Source organism: Felis catus, chromosome C2 (genome assembly GCF_018350175.1).
Source record: "Felis catus isolate Fca126 chromosome C2, F.catus_Fca126_mat1.0, whole genome shotgun sequence".
In the NCBI taxonomy this organism is placed as follows: Eukaryota; Metazoa; Chordata; class Mammalia; order Carnivora; family Felidae; genus Felis; species Felis catus.
The window spans coordinates 151,219,399-151,232,755 of record NC_058376.1 but is presented as its reverse complement, the minus strand read 5'-3'; the positions used below and the strand labels follow the sequence as shown (position 1 = coordinate 151,232,755).

The 13,357-nt window shown below is 47.0% G+C and overlaps 1 protein-coding gene across 1 annotated transcript; it reads left to right on the top strand.

Moving 5' to 3' along the window:
• Positions 1–353: 353 nt before the first annotated feature.
• Positions 354–6,323, top strand: CCR8 (C-C motif chemokine receptor 8). Its single transcript, XM_023238573.2, has 2 exons — positions 354–474; positions 4,980–6,323. The coding sequence occupies exon 2, from the start codon at positions 5,010–5,012 to the stop codon at positions 6,075–6,077; it is 1,068 nt and encodes a 355-aa protein (XP_023094341.2). The 5' UTR covers positions 354–474; positions 4,980–5,009; the 3' UTR covers positions 6,078–6,323.
• Positions 6,324–13,357: the final 7,034 nt, after the last annotated feature.

Here is a 13,357-nt window from a genome sequence, read left to right as displayed (position 1 = left end):
GGATGATATGATAAACCTATTCTAGCTTCATGACAAATTGCCAACCTTCTTTCAGAAAAAGTTGCCGAACCATCTTCCCACGTGGCAGGACCATTTTGCATTCCCCCCAGCAATAAATGAGAATTCCTCCGCATCTTCTCTAGCCTTTGGTGTTGTCAGTGTTTGGGATTTTAGCCGTTCTAATAATTACGGAGGGCTACCTCACTGCTGTTCTAATTTCCCATTCCCTAATGACATAAGGTGTTGAGCATCTTTTCATATGCTAATCTGTCAGCTCTTATGTGTCCTCGGGTGAGATCTTTTTAAGTCACTGTTGGGATGGTAGGTCCACCCCTATTCTGCCACTCACCACAGATAGATAAGACACCTTCCTCCAGAGGAGCTCTTGTTCACTGAGCTGCACACACACGAGGCAGGTTCTGCAAAGAAGGAAATAGCAGCACTGAAGTCTCCAGAACAAAGGCTCAAATTAAGGTATGTATTAATAAACATCCCCGGGGAAGAAGGATATTAGGCAAGGACTCTTTTAGGTCCTCAGGAGAAAAGGAAAGGGAGGGCCAAGCTTCCAGAAGTTGGGCACGAGAGGTGAGTCGTTTTTTCATCTTTGCATGTCCTGAGTCCGCAAACCTGCAGATGTCTTAGCGGCTGGCCCTGGCTCTGACTGAGGGAAGCAAGCCGCGCCATTTTCTCTGCAGGACAGTAGGAGGGAGTCAAAAGAGTGAGAAGGTAGATAAGAAAATACCTCTTACCACCAGGCATCTGGGAGGAGGCTGTAATTTTGCTGGCTACAAGGCTTCTGTCAGACAACCATCACTCGGGTACAAAATAGTCTAGAACTTGGAAGTCAGGTGGCCTGAACTCTAAAAGACTGGAGTGTTTTTACTCTCCCCACAAAATAGATATGGAAGAGATGAAGGGTTTGGAGGAGATGCATTTTTGAGGCCTGGCTCTATGGTCTTCCTCTCTGTGACGTTAGTCAATGGACTGACGCTCTCTGAGATTCAGGTACAACCCGACCTCCAGAAACAGAAAGGAGGTCTGAGCGCCTGTTTCACAGGGATTCAAGAGAACTAAATGAAGTCATGCGTCTGAAACGCCTGGCCCCCTGTGATAAATGGTGGACATTCTTAAAACTTCGCTTGGATTTTACCGATGAGAGAGCGTGGGGGAAGTGTGGATTGGGGGGGTCAGCAGGAAGGACCTGGGGAAGGAATGAGTTGAGGCCCCCTCTGACTCTAGGATATTCAGAGAGCAGAACAGAAAGATGGCAAACTGAAAAAATAATTTTTTTTTAAATAACTACAAGACAAGTAGGAAGGAAGATGTAGGAGGAGAGACTGTTACTTTGAGAGATACCAGCCACAACAAAAAAGGCCCACCCTCATACTCCAGAAAGTATGTTTTTAAATTTATTTGCGGGTACATACTTAAATGAAATTAATATCTTTAAAAATGGCTGCCTTGGTTAGCATTTCAAATTACAGAAAGGTGGCCTAGTGGACAGGGGGGTCTGAATGTTCCGCAGCCAAACACCTTGGAAAGATAATGTCTAGATTGAGAGTTCCTTGAATGTATCTATCAGGCTGAGAATTATCATGTTTTCACTGTTGGGTCTTCCCTCGCATAAACAGAGCATACGTTTCCCTTTTAATCACGTCTTCTTTGTTACCCTTCAACAAAATTTTACAATATTTTGCATAACTGAATTGCAGTTTTTATCACATTTATTCTTAGAAATCTTAGTAATTTCTGTGGCCGGTACGGTTTCGATGATCTTTTTCTGTTGAACTTTTAAAATAGTTACGTATGGTGCTTATAAAAGCAGTAAACAGAAGGAACTGAACTTTTTAGAATAGCGTGGCTAACCTTCTAGAACAACAGAGCTGGGAGAAGAAAAGCAAGATAGGTAATGAGAGACAGGACACCATTTGTGTAAGTCAACAGGGAGCACAAAACAATATTATATATTATTTATGGGTGCATTTAAGTCTGTAAAAGTACAGGGGGAAACTATTCAGAATGAACCATAACATACTGGTTTCAGGAATTGCTCCCAGGGTGTGGGGACTCGTTGTGCAGTTAAAGGGAGCTTTAGTTTCATCTCTATTGCATTAGGCAGGCAGCCTGGAAGGAAGGGAGGAAGGAAGGAAGGAAGGAAGGAAAGAAGGAAGGAAGGAAGGAAGGAAAGAAGGAAGGAAGGAAGGAAGGAAGGAAGGAAGGAAGGAAGGGGAAAGAAAAAAAAAAGAACCAAAAGGAAACCTGGCAATATGTTAGCCATTGCTCATTCTGGGTGGCGGCACGATAGGTACTTAAATTTTCTTCATAAAATTTGGCATTTCTGAGCCCAGCTAATCCCCACCCCCGTATTGGTCAGCTGAGGCAGTTTTCAATTTTTAAAACATGTTAAGAGACCTCATTTTTTAGAGAAGCTTTAGGTTTACAGAAAATTTGGACAGAAAATATTGACAGCTCCCAAGTCGTTTTGGCCTGCCGTAACAATATAGCACAGTCTGGGGTGGCTCGAATGGCAGAAATGTATTTCCTCACTGTTCTGGAGGACCGAAGTCTAAGGTCAAGGTGCTGACATATTGAGTTCCTGGTAAAAGCCCCTTCCTGGCTTGCAAACAGCCAACCTTCTGTGTGTCCTCATGTATGACCTTTTCCCTGGGCATGAACTGAGGAAGAGAGAGGTCTTTCTTCCTCTTCTTATAAGGTCACCAGTGCAAACAGATCAGGACCTGACCCTTACAACATCATTTAACCTTACTTACCTCCTGAAGCCCTGTCTCCAAGTATCATCACAGAGGGAATTAGGGCTTCGACATACGGGGATACAAGTCAGCCCTTAACATCCTGCCCTCTGGCTTCCCAGAATTCATGTCCTTCTCACGCACAGAATACAGTCACTCCACTCCAACAGCTCCCAAAGCCTTACCCCATTCCAGCTTCATTTCTAGATCCAAAGTCTTACCTGATATCATCCAGATCAGGTATGGGAGAGACGTGGGGTGTGATTCATCCTGAGACAAAACTCCTGTCCCACTCTGAACCTATGAAACCAGACAAGTTATGCGCTTCTAAAAGGCAGCGGTGGGACCGGCCTAGGACAGACGGTCCCATTCCGCAGGGAACAAATCAGAAAGGAGAGCCAGATGGTGGGTCCCAGGCAAGCCCAAAAGTTGTTAAGGCTCAAGAATAATCTCCTTTGGGCGCTCTGCCCTCCCCGCCCACCAGGTGGCAGCGTCATCTCAGGGCCCCAGGCTGTGGCCTCGCCTCCCATGGCACTGGGCGGGGTTGGCCTCCAAACAGCCCTGGCCCTCCATCGGGGCAGGTGGCCTGATGACTTCTCCATCTTCAGGGACGTCCCTCCCTTTCCTTGAAGGATAAAATGTACTCGCAGGCACATGGCTCTCTTGTCCTATCTCGTAGAATCTTAGAAGCCCAAGGGGGGTTGGTTTTCTTTTGTTCTGTCTCTGCGGCTTTTGTCCAAACTAGCAGGGTCTCTACCCCTGGCTGCTGGTGAAACGACTGGTTGACTCCACGGGTGATCTCTGTGTGGGGTGATTGCCCAGCCACACCTGAGGCGTGCTCTCCAGAGACAATTCCTCATTTTTGCCCTATGGACGGGCTGAGAGTTTTCCAAATCTTCAGGCTCTGATTCCTCTTTAACAACTCCTTCGGCTCACCTCTCTCCCCTACGATTTTACTGGAAGCTGCACAGAGAGTCCAGGCTGCCCCCAGCCAAACATCCAGTCTTACTGTTCGCGAGTTCTACCGTCCCCAAGAGCCAACTTCTACCCATTTTCTGTTCACGATGATACATGTGTTCTCTGAGGTGAGGGAAGCTCTCTCTCCAGCCTCCTCCCTTCCTGCTGAGCCCTCGGCATGATCACCTTTACTATCCGAATTTCCCCCAACAGTCCGCTCAAGGCAGCCTTGGCTTTTTCTAGCTTGTGCCTCAGGACGCCTGCCTTCCACGCACTTCCAAAGCTTAAACAACAGAAATTACTCTCGTCATGGTCCCGGAGGCGAGAGGTCCAAGATCAGGGTTGGTTGCCGGGAGACCTCTCTTCCTGGCTCGCAACCAGCCAGCTTCTTGCTGTGTCCCCACACGGTCTTTTCCCCGTGCACCAAGAGAGAGAAAGAGAGAGACGGCTTGAGTGCCTGGGTGCCTCTTCTTCGTATAAGGACACCGGGCCTATGGATTAGGGCCCCACCTTTATGATAGCGCTGAACTGTAATTATCGCCTTAATGGCTCATCTCCAAAGATGACGTTGGTGGTGTCTTGGCCAGTTCGGGGCTATTATAACAGAAAACCATAGAGGGGTGGTTTATAAACAACAGGAATTTGTTTCTCACCGTTCTAGAGGCTGGGAAATGCAAACTCAGGTGAGAACCCTCTTCCAGGCTGCGGACAGCCAACTCCTCCTTGTATCTCATGGCCGAGAGCAGAGAGAAGCAAGCGGGCTCGTGATTCTTAGAAGGGCATTCATGCCATTCACCAGGGCTCTACCCTCACGACCTCATTTAATCCAGTTACTTCCCAAAGAACCCACTGCTTTTTTTTTTTTTTAATTTTTTTTTCAACGTTTATTTATTTTTGGAACAGAGAGAGACAGAGCATGAACGGGGGAGGGGCAGAGAGAGAGGGAGACACAGAATTGGAAACAGGCTCCAGGCTCTGAGCCATCAGCCCAGAGCCTGACGCGGGGCTCGAACTCACGGACCGTGAGATCGTGACCTGGCTGGAGTCGGACGCTTAACCGACTGCGCCACCCAGGCGCCCCAAGAACCCACTGCTTAATACCATCACGAGGTGGGGTAGGGCTTCAACGTACGCATTTGGGGAGGACACAAATGTTCAGTCCGTAACAGGACTTCGGGGCTTCAACATATGAATGGGGCAGGGGTAGGGATGGTTACAATTCAGACTACATTTTTTAAATAAACATACTTTTAAGGAACGAATCTCTCTTAGGTGCCTCTTTGACCTGGTCCTCCCGCCTCGATGGATTACACCTTGGAGCCCAACGTGACAATAGTAACTGACGACTACTATCCTGATATCTCGTCGAGCCCCTGCGACGGGGAACTTATCCAAAGAGATAACAAGTTGTTACTTGCCATCTTCTACTGTGTCTTGTTTGTATTCAGTCTTCTGGGGAACAGCCTGGTCATCCTGGTCCTCATCGCCTGCAAGAGGCTGAGGAGCATCACAGACATATACCTCTTGAACCTGGCCCTGTCGGACCTGCTTTTTGTCTTCTCCTTCCCCTTCCAGACCCACTATCAGCTGGACCAGTGGGTGTTTGGGACCGCAATGTGCAAGCTGGTCTCCGGTTTTTATTACATCGGCTTCTTCAGCAGCATGTTCTTCATCACCCTCATGAGTGTGGACAGGTACCTGGCAGTTGTCCACGCTGTGTATGCCATGACCGTGAGGACGGCCAGAATGGGCACAGCCCTGAGTCTGCTCATGTGGCTGATCGCCATCGTGGTCACCAGCCCGCTACTGGGATTGTACCAAGTGGCCTCCGAAGACGGCGTTCTACAGTGCTACTCGTCTTACGGTCAGCAGACTCTGAAGTGGAAGATCTTCATCTACTTTGAGATTAACATCTTAGGTCTGCTGGTCCCATTCACCATCCTTATCTTCTGCTACGTGAGCATCCTGCACCAACTGAAGAGTTGCCAAAACCACAACAAGACCAAGGCCATCAAGCTGGTGCTCATTGTCGTGGTCGCTTCTTTGCTCTTCTGGGTCCCGTTCAATGTGGTCCTCTTCCTCACGTCCCTGTTCAACATGAAGATCCTGGACGGGTGTGTCCTGAGCCAGCGGCTCATTTATGCCACCCATGTCACAGAAACCATCTCCTTCACTCACTGCTGCGTGAACCCTGTGATCTACGCGTTCATGGGCGAGAAGTTCAAGAAACACCTCTCGGAAATATTCCAGAAGAGCTGCGGCCACATCCTCCTCTACGCGGGAAGACAAATCCCCAGGGAGGGCTGGGACAGGTCCTCCTCCTCTTGCCAGAACCCCCTCCGATCCTCCAGCATAGACTACATTTTGTGAGGAGGGGGCCCGGAAGCAGGCCTCTGCCTTCCTCCCTGCTCTTGCTTTAGGGGACACAAGTGATTTCAAGCTAGAGTCTGAGGCTATGTGAAGGGAGACTCTGAGAACCGGGGTTACGGGGACCCCTGGGCGGCGCAGTAGGTTGAGTGTCTGGCTTCGACTCAGGTCGTGATCTCACGGTTTGTGAGTTCGAGCCCCGCGTCGGGCTCTGTGCTGACAGCTCGGAGCCTGGAGCCTGCTTCGGATTCTGTGTCTCCCTCTCTCTCTGCCCCTCCCCCACTCACACTCTGTCTCTTTCTCAAAAATAAATAAACATTAAAAAAAAATTTTTTTAAGTATAATGTTAACTTTGGGATTTTTTTCTTAGTTTTTGTTGAGTCTGTATCATATATCCATTTAAGTTTTATCAAATGCTTTTTCTTATCTATTACGGTGAACCTATAGTTTTCCTCTATTATTCTGCTAATTTGGTGAACTACATTGTTTGATTTGCTTATCTTAAATCAACCTGCATTTTACCTGGAAAAAATGACCTCTTGGTCATGATCCTTTTAATAAATAATTGGATTCTCAGGATTTTTGTATCTGTGTTCATAAGAAATATTGCCCTATAATTTTCCTTATAAAATGTCCTGGTCGTGGGGCTCCTGGGTAGCTCGGTTGGTTGAGCCTCCAACTCCTGTTTTCAGCTCAGATCATTGTCTCACAGTTTGTGAGATCGAGCCCTGAGTCGGGCTCTGTGCTGAGTGTGGAGCCTGCTTGGGATTCTCTCTCTCCCTCTCTGGCTACCCCTCCCCTGCCGTGTGCATGCATTCTCTCAAAATAAAATAAAATAAAATAAAATAAAATAAAATAAAATAAAGTAAAATAAAATATCCTGGTCTGATCTACAACAACATGGATGGACCTAGAGGTATTATGCTAAGTGAAATAAGTCAGAGATAGAAAAACAAATACCGTGTGATTTCACTCATATGTGGCATTTAAGAAACAGAACAAATGAACAAAGAAAAAAGACACAAACAAACAAACAAACAAAACCAGATTCTTAAATACAGAGAACAAACCACTGGCGGTCAGAGGAGAGGTCGGTGGGTGAGTGGATGGGTGAAAGAAACAGATAAAGAGGATTAAGGGGTAAAAACCTCCAGTTGTGAAATCAACAAGTTCCAGAGATGAAAAGCATAGCTTAAGAAATACAGTCGGGGGGGGCGGGGCACCTGAGTGGCGCAGTCGGTTAAGCGTCCGACTTCAGCCAGGTCACGATCTCGGGGTCCGTGAGTTCGAGCCCCGCGTCGGGCTCTGGGCTGATGGCTCGGAGCCTGGAGCCTGTTTCCGATTCTGTGTCTCCCTCTCTCTCTGCCCCTCCCCCATTCATGCTCTGTCTCTCTCTGTCCCAAAAATAAATAAAAAAAACGTTGAAAAAAAATTTAAAAAAAAAGAAATACAGTCGGTAGCATTGTTTGGTGACAGGTCGTGACTACACTTTTCATGATGAGCACTGAGTAATGTATAGAACTCTTGAATTATTACATGGTACGCTTGAATCTAATATGACACTGTATGTTAATTATGCTTTAATAATAAAAATAAATGTCCTGGTCAGATGTGGCCTCCAAAAGATGGGTGGAGAAGTGCTCCTTTTTCCACTACTCTCTGAAAGAGTTTGTGTAAAATATTGGGCGTGATGTCCCCCTTCAAGGTTTGCTTGGCGAGGTCCATTCGTGAGATCATCTGCAATTTCTCTGTAGGAAGATCTCACATGATGCGTTCGGTCTCTTCGGCAGGTAAAGTTTATTCAGATTTTCTGGTTTTGCTTGGTCTCAGTTCTGGAAAGTTGTGCTTTTTAAGGCATTTTCCTAGTTTAAATTGTCAAATTAGCATGTAGTTGTTCCTAATATCTTCTTACAGTATTTTTGATACACGAGAATATGAAATCCTTTTTTTTCATTCCTATTATCGGCAGTTTGTATTTTCCCTCTTTTTTTTTTTTTCCCTGCTCAGTCTTATGAGGTTTATCAATTTTATCCATCTTTTCAAAGAGCCAGCTTTTGGCTTTGTTGATCTTCTGGTTTTGTCTTTACACTGATTTCTACTCTTAGCTTTATCTTACCTGCTTTCCTTAGGTTTGATTTCTATTTTATTCCAGCTTTTTGAAATGTAACTTAGATTACTGATTATCAACCTTTGTTCTTTTTTTTTTCTTTTTGAAAGAGAGAGAGAAGAGAGAGCACAAGTGGGGGAGAGGGGCAGAGGGAGAGAGAGACTCTTAAGCAGGCTCCACACTAAGCACGGAGCCCGACTGAGCCAAAATCAAGACTTGCACACTTAACCGACTGGGCCACCCAAGTGCTCCAACCTTTGTTCAGTTTTGAAAGATGCCATTAAAACTATAAAATTTCCTCTCAGCACCACTTACACTGCATCCCACACATTTTCATACAACAGATTTTCACTGATTTTCAATTTAAATTATTTTCCACTTTCCACTGTGAATTCCTTTTATCGGGAGTTGTTCAGAAATTAATTTAGGGGCTCCGGGGTGGCTCAGTCAGTTGAGCCTCCAACGCTTCATTTTGGCTCGGGTCATGATCTCATGGTTGGTGGGATAGAGCCCCACCCCCCATCAGGCTCCGTGCTGTTAGCAAGGAGCCTGCTTGGGATTCTCCCTCTCCCTCTCTCTGCCCCTCTCCTACTCACAAGTGCGTGCACGCTCTCTCTCTCTCTCAAAATAAATACACAAACTTTAAAAAATTAATGGAAAATTTCCAAACATATAGGGATTTCTTTATGCTTTAGTTCCTAGTTTGACTCCAGAATACATAGGTGTACATTTGGGTTTTTGAAAATTTTATTATTTTCTTTATTTAAAAAAAAATTTTTTTTAACGTTTATTTATTTTTGAGACAGGCAGAGACAGAGCATGAACGGGGGAGGATCAGAGAGAGAGGGAGACAGGGAATCCAAAACAGGCTCCAGGCTCTGAGCCGTCAGCACAGAGCCCGACGCCGGGCTCGAACTCACCGACTGCGAGATTAGGACCTGAGCCGAAGTCGGAAACCCCAGCCGACCGAGCCACCCTGAAAAATTTTTTAAAGTTTCTTTATTTTGAGAGAGAGAGCACGCACAAGCGTGGGAAGGGCAGAGGGAGAGGGAGAGAGAATCCAGGCGGGCTTCCTTGTAGAGGCGGCGTGGATCCCACGACTCTGGGGATCAGGACCTAGCCGAAATCAAGAGTCTGACACTCAACCGACTGCGAAGCCAGATGCTCCTTTTCTGAAATTTATTGCGGATTGTTTTGCGACTCAGAACGTGGTTTATTACGTAAATGTGCTACGTACATGTGAAAAGAATGGGTATATTGTGTGGTTGTTGCCTGGAGCTGGTTAATCAGATTGGTCAAGTCTCCATTCGGCTGAGTTTTTCTGCTTGCTTGTTCTACGAGTCACTGTGAAAGGTACACTAAAATCTCTGTGATTGCCAGTTTATTTTTCATTTTAATCCTGTTTAGTATTGCTGCATATATCTTGAAGCCATGTTATTCGGTGCACACAAATAGAAGATCTGTATACCTTTCTCAAGTCCTTTTTTTTTAATTTTTTGTTTTTTATTTTAGAGACAGCACGAGCACAGGAGAGGTGGAGGGGGCAGAGGAAGAGAGAGGGAGAGCGAGAGAATCTTAAGCAGGGATTGATCCCTTGACCCTGGGATCATGATATGAGCTGAAATCAAGAGTCTGACGCTCAACAGACTTGAGTCACCCAAGTGCCCAGATTTATACATCTTTCTATTGAATTGACTTTTTAAACCTTTTTAAAAGAGTTTATTTGTTTGTTTATTTACTTATAATCTCTACACCCAAGGTGGGGCTCTAACTCACGACCCCCAAGATCAAGAATCATGTGCTCCATGGGGCGCCTGGGTGGCGCAGTCGGTTAAGCGTCCGACTTCAGCCAGGTCACGATCTCGCGGTCCGTGAGTTCGAGCCCCGCGTCAGGCTCTGGGCTGATGGCCCGGAGCCTGGAGCCTGTTTCCGATTCTGTGTCTCCCTCTCTCTCTGCCCCTCCCCCGTTCATGCTCTGTCTCTCTCTGTCCCAAAAATAAAAAACGTTGAAAAAAAAAAAAAAAAGAATCATGTGCTCCTTCCTACGGAGCCAGCCAGGCGCCCTCTTTTGTCATCATTAAATGTGTCTTTTCCTCTAACAATACTCCTTGACTGAAAGTCTGCGATGCTCAGCATTAATACAGTCATAGCAGCTTTCTTTTAATTACCGTGTGTGTTCTCTTTTCCTTCACTATTTGCTTATACTTAGTTTCTCTCTTGTAAACAGAAATTATTTGGGGTTTTGTTTCTTTTCCTCTTTCTACAGACAGGGTTTTAGTACCATGAGGATGCCTAATACGTATAAAATCTAAAAAATATCCTTCAGATAGAATATTCTGCAATACATATTAAAAGTATAACCAAACGTTGATTTCCGATTTCAGAGCAATTTTTTTTTCCTTTTCTTTTCCAAGTTAACAACATAATTTCAATTACAGGTGGCTCATTCGGCAAAATTGACACCCATTATATTGACCATATTGCAAATATATGCCTGGAGGGCAGGCTACTCGTTTTAGGAAAGCGTCCGGACAGCTTTATCTTGAAATGTTTAAATCTGTGCTGAGGATAGCCACACCGCTCCTCCAAAGCGTGTAACTTCTGAAAAACATGAGAACTGTGCTTCTTTCTCCTGGTGTAGACACAAATTTACTTTACTTTGGACATCCCGTGAGTTCCGTTATTATGTTAGGTCGCTAATAACAAAAGACTAGCTCCTCATTCTGAATGTCCAGACCCTGAAATTCCAGTTGAACTAGAACCGAGCAGCAATTTCCTGGTAGTCTGTGTCTTTGTAGAACTTTCGTCATACTGTCATCCCAGTGCTTCGTAAGTCCTCTTTTCCTAGAGTGATTTCTTACACTGATGCCAGTAAGTGTGATTATACGTGTTTGATTGATATTTGTTGAATGAGGGGCGCCGGGGTGGCTCAATCAGTTACGCGCCCGACTCTTGGTTTCGGCTCAGGTCACGATCTCGAGGCCTCGTGGGTGTGAGCCCCGAGTCAGGCTCTGTGCTGACAGTGTGGAGCCTGCTTGGAGTTTTCTCTCTCTCTCTCTCTCTCTGCCCCTCCCCTGTTTGTACTATCTCTCTCTCAAAATAAATGAACTCAAAATATATACATTTGTTCCATGAATAAAGGAGTGGGTTCCTGAAACAAGACGAGGTGAGGACCCCTGGTCCTCATACACAGATGCTGAAGTTTTTTGCTCTCTTCCTGGTCACTGTTGATCATCACCCTGGTGACCCTGGCTGGCTGTGCCAGGGTGAAGGCACTGCCCCTTCCCACTTCCTCACTTGTGCTGCACCTGTCTGCTCTACAGGATTCAGTGGGTGGGTATAAGGAGACTGCAGGAGTGACTGCACACGGGAAAGAGAGAGCATGGAACCAGGAGGCAGGATTCCTGATGCTAGTGTAGGCTCTGCCCAAACCTCACTGTGTCTCCTCTCAAGGCCTCACTGTTCTCACCTGTAAAATGAGGAAGTTGAACTAGGTGGCCGCCAAGGTCCTTTCCTAGCCTAACACCACGTGAGTCTAGGATCATCATGTTCAGACTGCCTTGTACCTGACTCTCAGGCTAATGCAAGCCACACCAGAGAGGTGGGAGATTTTCTGGGGCACAGAGCACTTTGAGGAAAATGCCCACACATAAGCTAAGTTTTGCCAACAGTTCTGCATTATTAGGGCCCCCCTTCCAGCCCAGGGTAAGTGATCTTGATATAGGGGTTCTAACTTACTAGGGACAGTGTTAGCAGTCCTACCAAGGTCTGCCCTTTAAGAGACTGCACAAAGCACCAGGACCCCGATAGCCTTGTCCATGACCCATCCACTGTCCTCTCCATGAGTTCGTTATAAAGCTCCATCATGGTGGGGCTCCAGCCGGCATTGGGGAGGGAATAATCCTTACACTGGACCGCAAGTGACTGCTGGAAACCCGAAAAGTCCAAAAAAAGGGGGCAGACCGCACCTGATGCTATCCGGATCTGACTCGTTGATTCATGCCCGTATTTAATTTTTTTTTCAACTTTTATTTATTTTTGGGACAGAGAGAGACAGAGCATGAACGGGGGAGGGGCAGAGAGAGAGGGAGACACAGAATCGGAAACAGGCTCCAGGCTCTGAGCCATCAGCCCAGAGCCCGACGCGGGGCTCGAACTCACGGACCGCGAGATCGTGACCTGGCTGCAGTCGGACGCTCAACCGACTGCGCCACCCAGGCGCCCCCATGCCTGTATTTAATACTTGGCGCCTGTTTTCGCCAGGCAGAGCAAGTACCAACGTCCGGAGGTGAGAGAGACCGTGTCAGGTTCCCAGGACTGCAGAAGCAGAAATGCTTCGTGGTAGGGAAGGGCGGCAGGGGAGCCGATCGGAAAGCAAGCCCGGGGACTGAGCTCTCGAGTTAAAGAATTCGGGCTTTATCCAGAAGAGTCATGGGTAGGACAGGGCCATGGTCAGATCTGCATGGTGGAAGGATGCCTACCTGCACATGGGAACTTGCGGCCCGGTTAAACCTCGAGGCTCCTGGTGAGACGGCTGGTACACTATTCAAAGACACACACAGTCTTCTGCCTGCCTCTTCCCTGTCCTGCTCCCCCAGGTCCTCCAGGCCTCACTCCTGAGATGGCCCACCTTGGCCGGCCACCCGCTTTATTATGCCTCCTCCCTGCCACATTACGACCGGAGCTCAACCAGAGACTCCCTTTTCTAGCAGACGGAGGAGAAAACCAGAGGCAAGTGCCCAGCCCTCCTGCCAGGAATTCTGGACAATTCGTGATATGGCAACACCTTTTGGTATCTTCTACCTGGTTCGAGTTCCTATTCACTGGCGCCAGTCAGTCCTCCCTGTGCTTACACAGTTGCTGGTTTTTTCCTGGCTGGGTTACTGACTCACAGTTACATGCGTATGCCCTTTCTTACCTACACAGATGGCGAGCGAAATACATAATTTTTTTTAATGTTTATTTATTTTTGAGAGAGAGAGAGAGAGAGGGAGACGCAGAATCCGAAGCAGGCTCCGGGCTCCGAGCCGTCAGCACAGAGCCCGACGCGGGGCTCGAACTCACAAACCGCGAGATCGTGACCCGAGCTGAAGTCGGATGCTCAACCGACTGAGCCACCCGGGCGCGCTGACAGACAGCCTCTTAAGTCTGGGGAAAGGCCTGGTAATGATCTCCA

Excerpts from the sequence above, each read along its gene's own strand:
- CCR8 (XM_023238573.2), top strand. The coding sequence starts at position 5,010 with ATGGATTACACCTTGGAGCCCAACGTGACAATAGTAACTGACGACTAC.